Here is a 19,539-nt window from a genome sequence, read left to right as displayed (position 1 = left end):
TTTCCCATGGCACACATGGTCTTGACAACGCCCGAATTGCAGCTCGCCGGGGCCGCCCCTCCCCTGGCAGCTCGCCGGGGCCGCCCCTCCCCCGGCAGCTCGCCGGGGCCGCCAGGGCTCCATATTCCAGCCTGTCACCCGCCTCCTTTCCTGTCGTCTGCCTCAGTGGTCAGCCACTCGCCTATTGCCCGCAGCGCTTTCCTTCCCCGTCGCCCACCTGGGCATGGCCAGCCACCTCCTTCAACCCCCGTGGCTGTGTTGGGCGCCAGCAACCTCCCTAGAAACCTCCGCCACGCATACATGACTGGAACTCTTGTGCGTGTCTCCCCCTTGGTCAGCCAGTCGCCTCCTTTCTGCCATTTCCCCATGCATCCTGTCTACGAGACAAGTTGGGCCAGGCACAGAGTGTTCGCTCCTCCAGCCAGCCCAGCCACTCGCTGCTGTTCTCCCCCACACCAGCATGCCTGGCTTTCTGGCTGGCTGCTCCGCCACCCACCCCCACACACGTGTGTTTTTTGATGGGCTGGCTGGACGGCCTGCTTCTCCCCCCCGCCCCTGCCACGCTTTATGGCTTGTGGGCCTGCTGCCTCCTCTGGCCGGGCCAGGCCGGCCCCGTCACTGCTGCCTTTGTCTCCCATCCCCATCGCTATCTCCCAGGCAGCTGCTTTTGCGAGAGCTGCCACACATGGGATTAGCGAAGGGTACATTTTGGAGAATTAAATATATAGATTAAAAAACTGGATGACAGAAACATCCAGCAGATGTCTTGAACACGGTATTAGCTTTCAGGAATGCTTCCACTAATCTTGAGTGCTCTGGATTTTGGAGCTTTCATCTGGGCCCACTGTCCAAGGGAGGAATGTGATTTCTGGACTAGGATACTATAAGAAAGCTTGTTGATTGTCATCAGTTCATAATGTGGGGGGCAGAGGAGAAGAAAAACCTTAACTTACTCCTACTGTTCATTTTTGGCACCAGCCAGGGAGGAAGGGGAGCATGACAGCTGTTAGGGGAGTGGGTGGGCCAGCCACCTGCAGCTTTTGAAAGTAGGCTCACCAAAGAAGAAGTGGCTGCCACCCATGGTGGGGCCTCTTGAGAGGCCATTTTCTCACTGGCCAGCCAGGAAGCACTCACTACCAGTGTGCCACTCATTTTTGAGTCTTGAATGAATGAATAAATGAATTATTTTCTTACTTTGGATAAAGCAAGTATTCGTGACACAGATGGTTTCTTCACACAGTGACAGTTACAAGAACTGTCACTCTGCTTCTGCTTTACAAAAATGGTGCTCTACCAACATGGTGATGGCCTTTTGGTAAAGCATAAAGAAAAAGACTTTCTCCCTCCGGCTGCTCTGATTAGCTGCCAGAGCAGTAAATCAGCATGCTGCCTTCTGATTGATGTTCAGGGTGTTTTTAAGCTATACCCACCTTATGAAAATAAAGGCAAGCCTTGTAATTGGCTCCTCTCTTTCTAATATTCAAATTTGAAAAACATCTGTGTATTCCTATTGGTGTTTACAAAATTTGAGTGCCATCACCCACCCAATATATTTAAGGGGCCAGGTTGCAGGCAGGGAACAGGCACAGTGAGGCAGACAGAGGACAAAATGGCTGACAAATATTTTCAGGCAGGCACCACCCACTCTGCCCTGAGGTAAGAGCCACCACTGTCATATAGAATGTATTCTTATTTATTTACTGTTCAGTTGGACACAAATGATGCTTTAAGCAGAAATAGCATCATACAGTACTTGATCCTATGTTAGTTTGTTTGCCGTATAGTTGCTAGGTTTGGGGATGTTACAATTACTACAAAATTAAGAGTATTTTCTTTTCCTTTCTCTGCTAGGTTTCTCAGTTTGGTTGCAGATCTTTTGCACTGTTGTTTGATGATATTGATCACAACATGTGTGCAGCAGACAAAGAAGTATTCAGTTCCTTTGCTCATGCCCAAGTCTCAATCACAAATGAAATCTACCAGTATCTAGGAGAACCAGAAACATTCCTATTCTGTCCCACAGGTAAGAAAATAATACAGATAACTTATTTGTATAATTTCATTTTACTGTTAATTTGCCATTCATTGTAATAGTCTGCATTTCATACATTATAACAGTAACGGCTAGTAGCATCTAGAGCAGCACTATTGCAAGCATGTTTCACTGTCACTGACTCCTCTTGCAGCGCCATGAGCCTCCCAAAAACAGACACTTCCGATAGTTGAGGGACCCTTGGCAGTAGCGCAGACTGTGACTGGGGGGTGGGGTGGGGAGTACCCAGCAACTAGACAAAGACACCAAGGGGAGGGGGAATTGCTGGAAGCTGTAGGAGCCTTCCTCTTGTACAACCACGAGATGTGAGTGTGACAGGGCTTGAATACAACCCTATAGTTCTGTAAGAGTAACTTACAAAATAATGTTGTTGTTATTTAAATCTCAATTAGCTGGTTATCTAAGCTGACATTCATGTTGAAATATTGAAAGCAGAATGGGTTTCTTGTCCTCCATCAACCTTCTGATACCTTTGTTCTCACAAATCCATATATCTATAAAACTCATTTCATAAATGAAACTCTCTAGCTCCCCTTGGGCTTAAAATAATAATTGTATATTACTGAAGTAACTGGTGACTTAGCCAGATCTGTATGTGTACTTTATCTCAAAGTATTTATTGTTTGATATTGGGGATTTATTTGCTTCCTGTGTTTTGGCTTGCACCATAATATCTGGAGCTTATCCAAATAAATCAGTGCCAATTCTAGACTGGCTTTATCTGCACTCTTTAGAGGCTACATTATCCAACCTAAACAATTTGCACAGTAATAGTGCTTTATGTTAGGTAGGTCTAAACCACCTCTTCATTCTTCACTCTTCTGATATCTTCTCATATATCCTGGGAGTTTTTTTGCTTCATAGAAACTAAATGGTTCTGTGCCATGTCCTAAGTTAACATTCTATACATAAAGTATGAAATTCATTTGAACAGTGTAGAATTCTTTATTGTTGTATCTGTATTGCAGGTATTGGTTTTAAATAGGCATGAGGTTGAACATTTACTGTTTTAACCATTACTGCATGTGTGCACACACAGATACACCTGCTCCGGGAATGGGCAAACCTGTTCTTGCAGCAAGGGTAACATAAGCATTCTGAGGCTCTGTTTTGTTTTGTTCTCCCCTCTCCCCACCCCCCCACCCCCCTCCGCCAATGCATACACTGAAGTAGAAGTGTTAAAGCACTTCTAACATGTGGTCCTTCAAATACAAATAACTTTTGATAAATAGGTGGTATTGTTAGGTTTTTATATGTAAACAGCAAACAGCCTGTAATTGTTATGCAGTGCTGTGAAGTAACATACCTAGGGGTTTTTTACATGCTTATATTTTATATCTCATGTTTATTCATCCAACTTTTTCATTTGATAAAGAACCCTTTTGGTTGGCTTCTAGCTTTAACTTCACTTTTCAGAGGGATCTCATCCATGGATCCTGGCTTCATCATAGTCTGTAATGTTCATATGTCACATATCACTTGTGACATATCACTAATGTAACAACCAGCCCTAATTTAGAGCTATAACCACTAAAGCCCTAAATGACTTGGGACTAAAATACCTATCGGCCATCTCCTTCCTTGTGAAATTGGTGTCATTAGTGGGGGGAGGGGAGGCTCCTACACCTGTCACCTCTGGTGGTGTCTTGCATATGCAACTTGCTGTCACAGGAGCTTTGGTTGACTCCTTAGTTGACCATGTGTGGTAGCAGGCTGAAACATTTTTATTTTATGTTATGTTATTAGGTTTTTCTAGTGGCTCTCTTTGATTCGTTGCTTTTATGCTGCTTTTTCAAAAGTAGCTGATTCTATATATTTTTTGAAAATCCTTGTTAAGCTAGCTGCCTTGAACATCTCCATATTGAAGGGGAAAGGCAGGAAATTCATTCTTAAAATAAACTATAATTTAACATATTTGAAATGGGCTGCTGTGTTTAACTCAAGATTTTAAAAAATAAATTAAAAGCTAACATGAACTACAGGAGTCTTCTGGCAAAGGCATCCACACATTACTGGAAATGTTATGAGTGAGCTTGGATTTGTTTAGAGAAGTGTACCCTGCTTTTCTCTAAGCAGATCTAAAGCAGCTTACAAATTTATTAAAACAGATCCAAAAAAAGAGAACATATCAATGAACAAACAATTAATAACAGGCTGCAGGTTTAAACTTGCAAACCTTTCTCTCTGTTCTAGAATATTGTGGTACTTTCTGCTATCCAAATGTAGCTCAGTCTCCTTATTTACGAACAGTGGGAGAAAAGCTCTTACCTGGAATTGAAGTATTATGGACAGGTAAGTATTTGTTTTTTCCAGCTGCAATAAAGTCAGGGATGTTTGCTCAAATCAGCAATTAGTGTACTGTTTAAAACAGGGCTTGACATATTTTTCCTGAATCTAGGAGCTACTTTAAAAATCTAGGAGCCAGATGATGGACATTTGACAAAATTACTGGGCTTAGTGATGAAGAGTTTGGAGGGGGCAGGGTTAAATAGGCTTCTGTTTATCCCTTTTACAAGTAATGTACTTAGAACAGAAACAGGGCTGCCTGCGCCAAATAAAGGTAAAGGGTGCCGTCGAGTCAGTGTCGACTCCTGGCGACCACAGAGCCCTGTGGTTGTCTTTGGTAGAATACAGGAGGGGTTTACCATTGCCATCTCCCTCACAGTAAGAGATTATGCCTTTCAGCATCTTCCTGTATCACTGCTGCCTGATATAGTTATTTCCCATAGTCTGGGAAACTTACCAGTGGGGCTTCAAACTGGCAACTTTTGGCTTGCTAATCAGGTCATTTCCCTGCTGTGCCATTAGGTGACTATTCTGGGACAAATAAAGGTTATATATTAAATAACTCTACCTCTGAATATCCTAGTCTTGGTGCCACAGTTAAATTTCTAGGTGCCATGACTCTGGCACCTTGAATTTCTCAAGCCTGTCATTAAACCTTTTCATCCTGATCAGTGAATTCTCCATAAGCACATTCTGAGTCCTTCATTATTCAACTATATTTTAGGTCCCAAAGTGGTATCTAAAGACATTCCAGTGGAGTCCATTGAAGAAGTTTCAAAGATAATTCGTAGAGCTCCAGTCATCTGGGACAACATCCATGCGAATGACTATGATCAGAAGAGACTGTTTCTTGGGCCATATAAAGGTCGATCAACAGAGCTCATTCCACGCTTAAAAGGAGTCCTGACTAATCCAAACTGTGAATTTGAAGCCAACTTTGTTGCTATTCACACTCTCGCGACTTGGTATAAATCCAACATGAATGGAGTGAGGAAAGATGTTGTGATGAGTAAGTTGATCAGAGAATGAGGCACACAGTGAACTGCTCTGCTACTTTGTAAAAAGAAAAAAAATGCTCATAGGAACAGTCCTGCATTAGGAAGTCAAATCTTCACTTCAGCTTGCCATATGCCTTACTTCAGGAAATTTTAACTTTGTTCCATTTCACACATGCAGGCACCAGCATAGATGTAAAGAGGAGGCAATTTGTTCCATACTTCTAGAAGCAATGATGACAAGCCAATAATGGCTGTCATGTACAAGCTATGAAGCTTTTTTCTGCATTTAACACTCTTAGCTTCATAATGCTATCCACAAGAAAGATGTTGCAATAAAGCTAAATATCCTTAAAGGCCTTACCTGAAGGGTCCAAAGTTATGGTAAAGAGCAAGATGTTAAAAAGTGTATTGAAACCAAAGCTCTTATATGAGGCAGAGGGTAGATCACAGAAAGAAGAGGAGTGAATGAGCAGCACAGATGAAATACTCCTGATCCTTGATTTTCTTTTCAAGTTAAGGAACTGGATGCTAACTTAAAATGCTAGACTTTGATTGAGAATGCTCATTTGAGGGGCAGGGATGCAGTCTGAAACTTTTTAGGCCTTCAAATGTTCAGTTGTATTTTCTAAGCAACATTTATATACAGAATTAGTGAAGTGAAAAATAATTGGTTTCTATGAAAAAATAATTTGATATGTTTGTTTTGGAATGGTTAAGCTTTGAGTAGCAAGTCTTTAGAATCAACCAGTCTCCTGGTTGCTCTTAGGGTAGATTTGCATGCTCAGTTTGTGTCATTTTGTCTCTGTTGATAGGTCAAACCACAGAACTTGGGTAAACCTATGAAAAATTGCCAACTTAGACTTCATACAGAATTCTGTCACCTTGTTGTAGTACTTGGGGGATACTAAGAATTCACTTTAATAGCATTGTGTTGGGATATAGCTTTAGTGTCCTGTGTTAAACAATGTGTGTATATTTTTTTACATTCTGTGCAGCTGATACTGAAGACAGCACAGTTTCAATCCAGATTAAACTGGAGAATGAAGGGAGTGATGAAGATATTGAAACAGATGTCCTCTATAGCCCACAAATGGCCTTGAAGTTGTCATTAACAGAGTGGCTTCAAGAATTTGCAGTACCTCATCAGTACAGCAGTGAGTTAAGACTTGTTTTTGCCGTACCTGAAGCATTGGGGTGGATTAAAGTTCTTCAAACTAGATTTTCAAGCCCTCAGAAGGAACTGTTAAGAAATTCTTAGTAAGGTGGTTGCTGCTGTTCAGGTGCCATAATTTTGAAGTGTGTGTGTGTGTGTGTGCGTGCGTGCGTGCGTGCGTGTGTATTTTGGGTTTCTGAGCAAAATATGCACAGTTTCCTGAAGCAATCTGTTTAAAGAGATCTAGTGTGGTATAGTGGTTAGAGTGCTGGACTAGGACCAAGGAGACCAGAGTTCAAATCTCCATTCAACTATAGGAACATAGGAAACTGCCATATACGGAGTCAGACCATTGGTCTATCTAGCTCAGTATTGTCTTCACAGACTGGCAGCGGCTTCTCCAAGGTTGCAGGCAGGAATTTCTCTCAGCCCTATCTTGGAGAAGCCAGGGAGGGAACTTGAAACCTTCTGCTCTTCCCAGAGCAGCTTCATCCCCTGAGGGGAATATCTTGCAGTGCTCACACATCAAGTCTCCCATTCATATGTAACCAGGGCAGACCCTGCTTAGCTATGGGGACAAGTCATGCTTGCTACCACAAGACCAGCTCTCCTCTCCTTGATACTTGCTGGGTGACTCTGGGCCAGTCACTTCTCTCTCAGCCTAACCTACCTCACAGGGTTGTTGTGAGGAGAAACTTAAGTATGTAGTGCACCGCTCTAGGCTCCTTGGAGGAAGAGCGGGATATAAAATGTTTAAAAAAGAGAGATACTATTTTATTTATTTCACCATACTATATACCATCTGGTATATGTATCTCTAGGTGGTGTACACAATTTAGAACAACAAATATAGAATAGAGTAAAAACAAAACAATTTCACAGAATAAAAAGTTAAAACAATTTCATAGGATAAAAATAAACTGTTTAAAATTAATTTCAGTTAAAAGCCTGAGAAAACAATTGTGTCTTCAGGGTCTTTCTAAAAGCAATTGGAGATGGAGACGCTCTTATTTTGACAGGGAGCATATTCCAAAGTCCAGGGGCAGCCACAGAGAAAGCCCAGTCCCGTGTTGTCACCAAATAAGACAGTGGCAACCGTAGCCAGACCTCCCCAGATTATCTTAATAGGCAGCTGGGTTCATGACAAAGACGGTGCTCTCAAGTACCCTGGAGCCAAGCCATTGAGGGCTTTATAGGTAATAACCAGCGCTTTGTATTTCGCTTGGAAACATATCGGCAGCCAGTGCAGTTCTTTCAGAATTGGTCTTATATGGTCCCTTTGAATTGTTGCAGAGACCAGTCTACCTGCCGCATTCTGTACCAGTTGTAGTTTCTGGACCATGTACAAAGGCAGCCCCACATAGAGTGCATTACAGTAGTCAGCCTGGAGGTTATCGCCATATAGAGGTCATTTATCTCCAGAAATGGACGTAGCTGACACATCAGCCAAAGCTGATAAAAAGCGCTCCTGGCCACTGCCACAATCTGAGAAACCAGAGAGAGTTTGGGATCTAAGAGCACTCACAAGCTACATACCTGATGTTTCAGGGGGAGTGTAACCTCATTGAGAACAGGTAGCTCTAAACTATCTCTTGGGTCCCGACACCACCACCACCACCACCCTGCTTACAGTTCGTACTTCCATCTTATTCGGATTCGACTTCAGTTTGTTAGCCCTCACCCAGCCCATTACAGCCTCCAGGCAGGCATTTAGGGAAGTTTTGCTATTTCCTTATGAGGTTGATATGGAGAAATGGATCTGGGTGTCATTGGCATATTGATAACACCCAGCACCAAACCTCCTGATGATCTCTCCCAGCGGTTTCATGTAGATGTTAAAGAGCACTGAAGACAGTATAGAGCCTTGTGGAACGCCATACTTTATCACTTTGCAGAGCAGCCGTCTTCAAGCAACACTGTATGGAATCTAACAGAGAGGTAGGAATGGAGCCACCGTAAAACAGTGCCACCCAATCCCACCTCTCTCAGGCAACCCAGAAGGATACCATGGTCAATGGTATCGAAATCCACCAAGAGATCCAAAAGGATCAGCAGAGTCATACTTGCTCTGTCAGTAGCCAATTAGAGTTCATCCATCAGGCTGACCCAAGGCAGTCCCAACCCGATAGCCTGCCCGAAAGCCAGTTTGAAATCGGTCTGGATACTCTGCCTCATCCAATACACTGACATTGATATACACAGCAATGCCAATATACATATAGGTGGAAGCCATTCTCAGAGCTATTGTAACTCCTTTCTTGAAGAAGAGACATTGCTGAGAGAGAGGAGAGCTGGTCTTGTGGTAGCAAACATGACTTATCCCCTTAGCTAAGCAGGTTCCACCCTGGTTGCATATGATTGGGAGACTAGAAGTGTGAGCACTGTAAGACATTCCCCTCAGAGGACGGAGCCGCTCTGGGAAGAGCAGAAGGTTTCAAGTTCCCTCCTTGGCATCTCCAAGATAGGGCTGAGAGAGATTCTAGCCTGCAACCTTGGAGAAGCAGCTGCCAGTCTGTGAAGACAATACTGAGCTAGATAGACCAAGGGTCTGACTCAATCTATGGCAGCTTCCTATGTTCCTATGACCCTTGGCTGTGGGGTGGGGTTCAAGGTGATAGGGGAGAGCCAGTTAAAACATGTAGGGAGGACACCTGCTTGCAGATATCTTGTCAGTTTCTGGGTGCTTCCCCTCTCACTGCAGCCACTCACAGTGCGGCCCATGCCATTGCCAAGGGTCCCTTGACTCTCTCCACAACACCTTTTTGACAGGCTTTGGGCTGCAGCATCACCAAAAGTTGTTTTTGGTGCAAAATTTCTCAAGCTCGATATGGGCAGTTTCTAGTATTTTGAGCTCAAAACAAAATAATAATAATTATTATTATTTATTTACACAGTCAGACAGGTGTTATTGACTGGTTTGTTTTATACAGACATCGAGTCCTTCCCAAGGACCTGGGATGGCTGAATTTTATTGTCAATGTTGTTGCTGCTGTTATAGATATCGTCGCAAAATATAGGCTGTTCCCAGTAAAGTTGCTTTTTGTAATTGGCTGATGGTGATTTCTGTGGCCCCTATGGTGTTGAGGTGCTCTTCAAGGTCTTTTGGAATTGCACCCAGGGCGCCAATTACCACTGGGATTACTTTGGTCTTTTTCTGCCACAGCCTTTCAATTTCAATTTGTAGATCTTTGTATAATAATAATAATAATAATAATAATAATAATAATTCGATTTCTATACCGCCCTTCCAAAAATGGCTCAGGGCAGTTTACAAAGAGAAATAAACAAATAAGATGGCTCCCTGTCCCCAAAGGGCTCACATTCTAAAAAGAAATACAAGATAGACACCAGCAACAGTCACTGGAGGTACTGTGCTGGGGGTGGATAGGGCCAGTTACTCTCCCCTTGCTAAATAAAGAGAATCACCACAGTAAAAGGTGCCTCTTTGCCCAGTTAGCAGGGGCAGCCTTGCTAACAGGGCAAATGCCCTTCAAATAAAGGGTCTGTTTCGAGCTCAAAACAAAACCCCACTTTGACTCAATGTTTTGAGTGCCATTTGGGAGGGCTGTTTTTCCAAGGAGAGCTGGTTCACCGATTGGGGTTGGCAGGTAGGCTGGTCCTCCAAGGCAGGCCAACACGATAAGTCCAGAGTTGAAGCCTGATCCACCCGCCTCGTGCAGGTAGACCAGGCCTCTGAAGTTGGCTGATACAATAAGTCCAGAGCATGAGGTGTGTAGACCAGGCTTCTGCGCTGGACTTAGACCAGACCTCTGCGGTGGGCTGACATGCTATCTGCTGACTGCCCTCCACTCAATCGGTAGACCCTGGACATACAGCCCTCCAAAATGGTGCTCCAAAAGTTTTGAGTTTGTTTAATTGAAACAGCCGGCTTGGTTGCTGTTCTGATGAAACATTTTGAGCATTTTTCATTTCAAGCTCAAAACAAAACTTTTGTGCACACCCCTACTTTCACTCTATTCTTGCATGCAGATCTGTTTCCATGAGCAGAAGGAGCTTTTGAGAGCACTCCACCAAGGGCTAAAAATACAACCACCTGTGTGTGGTGAGGCATTCTTCTGTTTGGCTTTGTTGGGCAAGGCACCAATGTTGTCAAAATTATGCTTGGATTTATATCCCACATTCTTTTTCCAGTGCAATTGGTTCCTATCAAGTACAGGCAGAAAATATTTGCAGCACTTAGTCTTTGCATATCTGGTCACTGATATCTAAAGAGGAAGAAATCTATCCTGATATCAGTCTGCAGGAAAACGCAATTTAATAGCCATATTCTTTAGTAATAATTACCATTATCGTTGATCAATATTTGTATCTTATCTGACTTAGGTGTAATTTATACCTCTTAAAGGATCAGCCTGAAGACTGATTCATACATTCAACTTTTGTGCTGTCATAGGAAAATTGTGCAAATGTCTTGCCTTTTCAAAATATATGTAATTCTGATAAAACAGACACTTGCATAATTTTCACACATGCTGGTGTACAGACCTGTCATGCACTACGGTTACTCACATGTAGTAGTGTGAAATAACTGAGTGGATAGAACTGAAGCTACATATTTGCTCTGGGTTCACAGGTAGGCAAGTGGCCCACAGTGGGGCTAAAACAAATGTTGTGGATGTACCTCTGGTTGCACCATCTGCTTTGAGTTCTACCACCGTGGTTACTACAGTTTACCAAGAGCCTATAATGAGCCAAGGAACTACACTGAGTGGCGAGTCACCAGCTCTGGTCAAAGAAGAGGAGGAGGAGGAGAAGAAGCAGCTGGATGAAGAGCCAATGGACATGGTAGTGGAAAAACAAGAGGATACTGATAAGAATATCAATCAAATATTAACTGATATTGCTGAAGCAAAAATGTCAGAGGAGTTGAAGCCAATGGATACTGATAAAGAGAGCATAACTGAATCAAAATCTCCAGAGATGTCCATGCAGGATGATTGTGGTAGTGATATTGCTCCTATGCAGACAGATGAGCAAACTAACAAGGAACAGTTTGTGCCTGGTCCCCATGAGAAGCCTTTGTATGCGGTAGAGCCAGTGACTCTAGAAGACCTGCAGTTACTTGCAGACTTGTTCTACCTCCCATATGAACATGGACCCAAAGGGGCGCAAATGTTACGTGAGTTTCAGTGGCTCAGAGCAAATAGCAGTGTTGTCAGTGTGAATTGCAAAGGCAAAGATTCTGAAAAGGTAAGTGACTACTTTCTTTTCAGACAGTAGATTTACGTATTTCCTATTAAAATGACAATAGCCAAGGAAATTATCTGGCAGTTGCATAAGAAGTTGCTAATCTGAACTTAGCCTAGAGAATTTAGATCATACATACAGACAAACTGGTGATGGAGTCTCTTGTGCTATGGAATGTATCTTTAGGCTTGGAACAAGTGGCTCACTCTGACTACAGGTGTGGAAGTGGTGAATATTGTGATAGTGTGCAGTCTAGTTTCAGCCTCTGCGTGGATCTTGGATAAATTGTGTCTGGAATATGGTCTTGATCTTTATCTCTTTTGTTAGATTGAAGAATGGCGTGCTCGTGCTGCCAAATTTGAAGAGATGTGTAGCTTGGTGATGGGCATGTTCACTCGTCTTTCCAACTGCGCCAACCGGACAATCCTCTATGACATGTACTCGTATGTCTGGGATATCAAGAGCATCATGTCAATGGTGAAATCTTTTGTGCAGTGGCTAGGTATGTTCTCTAGGACCCAGTTATAGTAGCAGCTAGTATACATGATTGTCTAATTAGCCCACGGGGGAAAAAACTATTTGTTAAATATTTTGACATTATGGGTCTATTTTACCCTAAATCCTTTCCCTACCTCTATTCTGAGCCACTTATTCATTCACTATAAGTCTTGCAATGAAAGTAATGAATGCTTGATACTTTTTTGATATTTTTTCCTTGGGCTAATTAGTTGTAACCTTTATCTCTAAAACTTGAGTGTTGGCTCAGACTGAATGCACACTGGACTATATAATGCAGTATATCCTGATTCTCTAAAAAATTGGAAATGACGCTATGAAATGTGACCATACCTCAGCTATCTGCTGCTTGCTCTGTCTCAATAACATTATTGCTGTCTTCAACAGAACAATTGCCGATGTGACCTTTCAGTGGGCCTGGCCAAGAGGGAGCCGAGCCTCCTAGCCCTTTCTTTGCGCATGCGAGCTTTAGCATAAGGCTATTCTGGTGCAAAAATGATGTGCTTTGATATTTGAAAAATGCCTGATTTTGGGCAAGGGTGAGAAATTGCAGAGCTCTGAAGTCTGTGCTTTCATATCAGACGGATTTCTAAAGAGAACTTAAGAGCCCTTTTTGTCTGCAGCCTTTTTAAAATAATACTTTTTTTGGGAATAGCACCAGCATGGCCTGGGTTCCTCAGTGACCTCATTTCACTTTCAGGTTTCAATCCAACTGTAAGGAATATGCTGTGGACTTGCTTGATGTACACAGCAGGCAGCAATGCTGATGGTTTCCTGTCACGGTTTCTGTAGCTGTCGCAAATCTCCTAATAAACCCATTGCACAGCACTGGATCAGCCTACAGTATTGGATCACTTAAAGTCCTTGTAGCTTGCATATAGTTATATGTAATATATATTAGAATGAAGTGTCTTGGGTTAGTCACCAAGCTATTCAAGATTGCTGAATGCATTACTCAAAATGCGCACGCGCACTCACACACCCCTACCTCATTTCTTGCAGAAATTTAAGTCCTATTATTAAAAGCCGCCTTGAAGTGAGTGCTTTCCTCTTAATAAAGACTTTTGAATTTTAGGTCTTAGAATAGTGTTGTCATTTTAGCTCATGATTGCTCTTGTAGAGTTCTCTCTTCCCCACTGTTCCCTCTAAGACATGCACACACTCACAAGTTTTTGGATGTCCACTCAGTAAATTTTAAATCCTGCTCAGGTTGAATCAAGAAGGCACCATTCTGAATGCAGGTGCACGCACACTGCCTTGATACTGCCACCCAGAACAAAACTCATTCTGCACACAGATGAAAAAAGTTAGAGGGACCACTGCTCTTCTCTCTCCTCTGACTTGGTCCAGGGGGCCATGGATTACTTATAGGGTAGGAATGAGAAGAAATGACCTCAAGGCCCTTAGCCCCCTATTTTAAAGCTAGGAAAGGGGGCACAACTTGAATTGCAAGCGGATTACTACTGCTTTTTCAACAAAAGCTTCCAAAGCAGTTTACATAGAGAAATAATATATAAATAAATAAGATGGCTCCCTGTCCTCAAAGGACTTGCAATCTAAAAACAAACATAAGATAGACACCAGCAACAGCCACTGGAGGGATGCTGTCTGGGGCTGGATAGGGCCACTTGCTCTCCCCCTGCTAAATAAAGAGAAACTCTGGTTAGAGATAGCATTCCCCTCATACCTAAGATCTCCAAATTGCTCTTAAATTATATAGCCATCTACAAGGGCAAGACAATCTATTCCAAGGCTTACAACCAGGCAAAACGTCAGGAGTACTGTAAACCAGTTAGAATATTTACAGGAAGATATGCACATAGCAGAGTATAGAAAACAAGGAAATCACAACTTAAATAAACTAACTTGAGTTTGACATTGGTGCTTGCTAAAGCAAGGTGCAAGCCGAGGCTTCCTTGGTGCTGGAGTTTTCATGATAACTCCGACATGATGCAGTGCTTAGAGGTAAGATCCTTGGCCTTTGTTCCAAGACAACAGCATGAATGTGTGTTCAACATAACAAACTATCAGTCAAAGCCCAGATAAGTCATATAAAAGATTTGAGCCAAATTTGATGTATAATGATGATAAAAGTTCTGACAAGGGACTGGAGACATTTTAACCAATCGCAGGCCTCCCTTTGAATTTCCAAAAGCATAGTAAATTATTATTTATTTATTCATTCATATACCACCCTCCCTAAAGTGGCTCAGTGTGGATTACATTAAAATCAGAAGCACATAATAAAACAATTAAAATTAAAATTAAAACATTTAAACCAGATTAAAACTAAATATCATTAAAAGCCAGGCTAAAGTAAACTAATTTTCTATAGACTCTTGCACATGTAGCAGGATTTGAGTGGGGGGGAACCAATGGAAAACTCTTAATAGCACGATTCTTCTAGCAATAGGATTGGGTAACTGTAGTTACATATAAGATGGGGCTCTAAATTTGATGGCCTTTGGTTTGGGCCATGGAGTTGATGTTGCTCTAAGAATGAAACTACTTAAGTGCTCGAATTCTAGAAGGTTCACTTGTTCTTAAACTTACATTCTCCTTATAGCAAGCTGGTGTTTCCTGGCACCCTCTCTGAGCTAGGTAAATCTGTGTTGCACATATCCATCCATCCATCCATACATACATACATACATCATGTATTATGGTTCAACAGAGAGATACTTGGCATTTCTGCTGCATTTGTTAAACAGTAACCTTGGTTTCTCAGTGCTGATGGCTTAATGCCCAGTTTTTAGGTTTAGCTGCTAATATGTGGCAGCTGTACTCAGTTATAGGGGTGGTTTCTCTTACAGCAATACTTAGGGTTTACTGCCTCTCTCTGACAATGATGAGAGATAATTAATCAAATGGACTAACTTGCAAACCAAGAAGTCTTTCCATAGATCAGTGAATTTTGCTGACTGATATTCTGGTCTCACTAATACAGTTGGAACCATTATCTTTAATGCCTAACATATTACTTGCATAGCCACAAAACTTGTATATTATTTTATACAAATACATATAAATCAGACTGGTTAGCCACTGGATGTTGCTGTGTTTAGTGGACCACTGAAGGCTGATCTCCTTACCCTCTCCTTCAATCCAGCTAGCATTCAGTCTATATAACTGGTGTGGATAATAATACTATGGATTACTAATGCCTTCTACTGTCTTCTTCCCCAATGTGTGCAGATGGGAGAATCTTCAGCACAAGTGTCTACTGCTATTGGATGGACCACGCCAGATGCTTTCAGCGTGTCGTGATTAATAAATTTAAGATGGGAAGGTTCTGTCTGTGAGGCAGCTCAGATTAGGGGCAGTAGGCATGGGCTGAAGTCACATTTGCGCAGCGACTCAGGCATTAACTCTGATTTTCATTCATACAGCTCTTCATTCATGCAGCTCTGTAAAGTGTAATAGTTGGAGTGCTAGTTACAGCGTAGTCTCAAAGGAGAAGTACTCAAAGTTTCTGGTAAAAGGGTAAAGTATGTCTACATGAGACGCTGATGTGGTGACAGTTGCAACTCAAATTGGCACATCTTGGGTTATATCAAACTTGCTGTGTTAAAGGTTTGCTGTTACAATTTGATGCTAAACATCAATATTCCACTTGGTTCGCTTTGAGACTACCTGGCTAGCATGACACATTTGACTGTACTGATCTGAGATTGTTACTTGAACAGGAAGTAGATCGCTGTCCACAAGAGGAAACAAACTTGCGCAGCTTATCTTATCAGAAGACTAGGCAGGTCACTTAATCTCAACCTCAACAATTCTCCTGCCTATCCCCTCTCAAAGATGTTAGTTATGCAAATTAATTTCATAACTTGGCCAGCAGAACTGTCATCAGAACTGAGCTATTGTTACTAGAATGACAGCTTGATCCAATTGTGTAAAGGCCTTAAAGCTTTTGATAAAGCTGGTTGAAAGGGAATTGTGGCATTTCTGACATAGTTGAGGGTAGGGAAAATAAAATGTAGCCACAACTGAGGCCATTGTTGCTTTTAATGGTACAACAAAGTATACATTGTTTTGTGTGGTTGCAGTTGTATAAACCAGAACCTCAGAAATGATCTCTAATCTCATGTAAAAGAGGTCTCTGTTTCACATAGCTGTTTGGGCTATTTTATGCTACGCCAAACCTAGTTTTCTGGCAAGATTCAAACAATATGAAAATGTGACTTCAGACAGGTCCAAGTATTTTCATGGGGCTGTGATAATGGCTAATAATTATACAGCTTTTGCTGGGTGAAACTGAGTAAGTCAGCTTGTTCCATAGAACGTCTAAAAGTTCTTTGTGAAGAAATAACAGGGCTGGCAAGTTCACCCCTTTGTGTATATCATGCATTTATATGGAATTAGGTATATTAGCAGCTTTAACAATATTGAACTATCTGCTCTCGAAGGCTATTGACTAACAATATCTTGGTTTTATTAAGAAAAGGGCAGAAGCACCTAGTCATTAGGAATCTTTACCAATTGTGCAGCATTATTACAGCCCCACAAATTCTTGGATTATAGGTCAGTTAGAGAGATTTTCCCACAAAGTATATGTAGCTTGTTGGACATTTTAGTATCTCAGGACAAATCCCCCTTCTCGTAACGTTCTCCGCTTGGATCTGATCTCCACAGGGTGTCGTAGTCAATCTTCAGCACAGTTCTTAAGTGGAGACCAAGAACCCTGGGCCTTTAGAGGTGGTCTAGCAGGAGAGTTCCAGGTATCAATATGAATTCACAACTGAATGACATTGTCTTTGTTTGAGAAATCTTTTATTGCGCATCAGAGGGCTGGAAGGCTTGGTCTGCCGAAGGCTTTATGGTCCCAAACCCAAATAGCCCGACAGCTTTGTTTTTAAATAATTTTCCTCCCATTTCTACAGTAATATCCCAAGGAGATGCTGCCATTCCCATGCGCCTGCGAAGCGCAGCGGCTTTAGTTGTACATTTTCACATTGTTTCTTTGCAGGTCGCACAGCGTTTTTATCTGCGCCCGCAATTGCACAATGCGCGCCTGCTTGTCTGCCGACGAGAACTCCATGAGCAAAGAGTTTGCTGTGTACACTAGGATTCTCACAAAGCAAAACTTGTAGATGTGTTCCTGATAAACCCAATTGGCATATCTGTCCTAAAGACCTGTTTGTTCTGTCCTTGAATTTGCTCATGGATTTTTCAGGGGCTATACTTTCTTCCCCCTCACAGGTGCTTTCTGCGCACAGCCAATTGAGTCAGCAGGTTGCTTTTGGGTTAGTGTCTCCTCTGGCCAGTTAACCCTCTTCAGACCAAACCTTTCCTCCTGACATGGTTATGTTGAGAGCATAGATGAGATTTGGTGAAATTATGTTAAAGCAGAAACGAGTTTAATGTAAACTCCATTAAGTGCTGTAACAGTTGTGCATTAAAAAAAACTTCTATTCAGATAAAATGGTCCTTACATTTGTAAAGCCTGCAAAACCCTATCTCCCTCTGGGGTACCTGCAGTTGCAAAAGTTAACTTGGGAGTCTACAGTGCACGCCCAAGAATGTAATGCATCTTGCTTCTCAAACACTTACATTAATTCTTTGTTTTCACAGCGTTTGCTGCCTATTGAAGGAGCAAATGACCTCTTTTTTCAGCCACCACCTCTGACTCCAACTTCCAAAGTCTATACCATCAGACCCTACTTTGCTAAAGATGAGGTAACCAACCATTCCTGATTATCAAATGAGCACATTGATAGCTGCTACTTTTACTTTCTTAAGACTCTTAATATCCAGTGAACCTCCTGAATTCCAGAAGTGTGGCTCACCTGGAAAAAAACAGCTGCTGCAGGGTTAATCAGCTTATTCTGCGTTCACTGGAAATGACTGGAACCCTGATAATATTGTAAAATGCCATTCTTGGTTTGCTTTTATACTTAGCTGACTCCATTTCTAGAACACAGTGTCAGGGCCATCCCTAGGGGGGCATGGGGCTAGGGGCAAACCAGTATGTGCAGGGCCCCCTTAACATTTTGCTCTCATATACAAAACACACACACAAACATATACACATGTGCCATGTATGGCCACTATTCAATAAAATGAATAACATTTGTAGCGCAAGGCAGCATGGAAATTCAGCTCTTTGCTCAACGTAATATATTTGAACTTCCTCAGCATGCCTCATTTGGTTTTTTCAAATGTTTCAGCAGAACACTAAAAACAATCTTCAAGACACAAGGGGAGAAGATTGAGCACCCAAAGAGACTGAAAAAACACAAATAGCATTTTGTACAGACCGTGCCTTAGCTAATTCCTTCCCTTAGCAAATTTTTAAAAAACCCATTGTGAAAGAAGATTCTTGAGGGCACAAACAGCAGCTGAACTCACAAGAATTTAAGATTATAACAAGTATATTTGTGCAAATATGCATTAACAGAAATATTTCGTCATGCAACATTGCAATTGGCACATTGTTAAAAAATAGCTGTCTGTTTTAAATGACCCCCGGAGAGTTTGCGCCCCCCCCATCTCTTACCTCCCTCCCACAGCCCTGTCAATTACCAGCCTCTTGTTTACAATCCGGCTCTCCAGCATGTTGCAGGCGTGGGGGGTGGCATAGAGTCCCCAGTGCCATATCCAGCACCAGCTGTATTTGAGCTGGGGGCTGGGAAGTCTTGGAAAGGCTGGCGACAGCCATGATGCTGCCGAGCCTCTTTGAAGAGAGATTTTTTGCTTACGGTATCACACCAACCACCTCTCTGAAATTAGCAGCCAAGGAAGTTTTGACACTTCCATCTCTACAAATGATGGTGAAGATAAGGAATTAAAAAGACCAGGCTCAGAGAGCCTGGAATCTGGAACGTTGGTGGCCTGGTGCCCAACCACCTCCGCCCCCACCAGCACACATGGCTGCTGGCAGGAGCCAAGGCAGGTGCGAAGCTGCTTGCCACTCCCCCTCCCCAGCCAGCACACATGGCGACTGCTATGCTGCCGGGAGGTGGGCATGTGGTGGCACAAGGCTGCCGAGTGAGTGGAGAGACAGGCTGCTCGCTCGGCCCCTGCTGGTGTGCCGCCGCCGCTCCCCACCTCACATGGTGGTTAGTTGCCACGTTGCTGGGAGCCGAGGCAGGCATGCATGTGGCGCGAGACTGCCGAGTGAGCAGGTGCTTGCCACTTGTGGCACCACCGCAGGGCCCGTCTAAGCGTGGGTCCCGTGGTGATCACACTGGCCGTCCCGCCCTAAGGACAGGCCTGGACAGTGTAAATGGGAAATGAATTATTCTCCAAATCTACTATGCTGCCTTGATCACACCTAAACTTAAATGTGTTTAATAATGTGTAAAGCCCTTTATAGAGTGGGC

At 42.7% G+C, this 19,539-nt stretch overlaps 1 protein-coding gene across 2 annotated transcripts in view; it reads left to right on the top strand.

Moving 5' to 3' along the window:
* OGA (O-GlcNAcase) overlaps positions 1–19,539 on the top strand; it is a 40,214-nt gene that overhangs the window by 8,738 nt on the left and 11,937 nt on the right. For both annotated transcript variants that reach the window (XM_053312796.1, XM_053312797.1), the window contains exons 5-12: positions 1,852–2,023; positions 4,247–4,345; positions 5,064–5,348; positions 6,333–6,491; positions 11,085–11,701; positions 12,026–12,200; positions 16,850–16,935; positions 17,789–17,893. In XM_053312796.1, coding sequence (XP_053168771.1) covers positions 1,852–2,023; positions 4,247–4,345; positions 5,064–5,348; positions 6,333–6,491; positions 11,085–11,701; positions 12,026–12,200; positions 16,850–16,935; positions 17,789–17,893 — 1,698 coding nt within the window. The remainder of the gene's footprint in view (positions 1–1,851; positions 2,024–4,246; positions 4,346–5,063; positions 5,349–6,332; positions 6,492–11,084; positions 11,702–12,025; positions 12,201–16,849; positions 16,936–17,788; positions 17,894–19,539) is intronic.

The sequence above is a fragment of the Hemicordylus capensis genome, chromosome 3 (genome assembly GCF_027244095.1).
Source record: "Hemicordylus capensis ecotype Gifberg chromosome 3, rHemCap1.1.pri, whole genome shotgun sequence".
Lineage (NCBI taxonomy): Eukaryota > Metazoa > Chordata > Lepidosauria > Squamata > Cordylidae > Hemicordylus > Hemicordylus capensis.
This window is presented reverse-complemented; position numbering and strand designations above follow the sequence as displayed.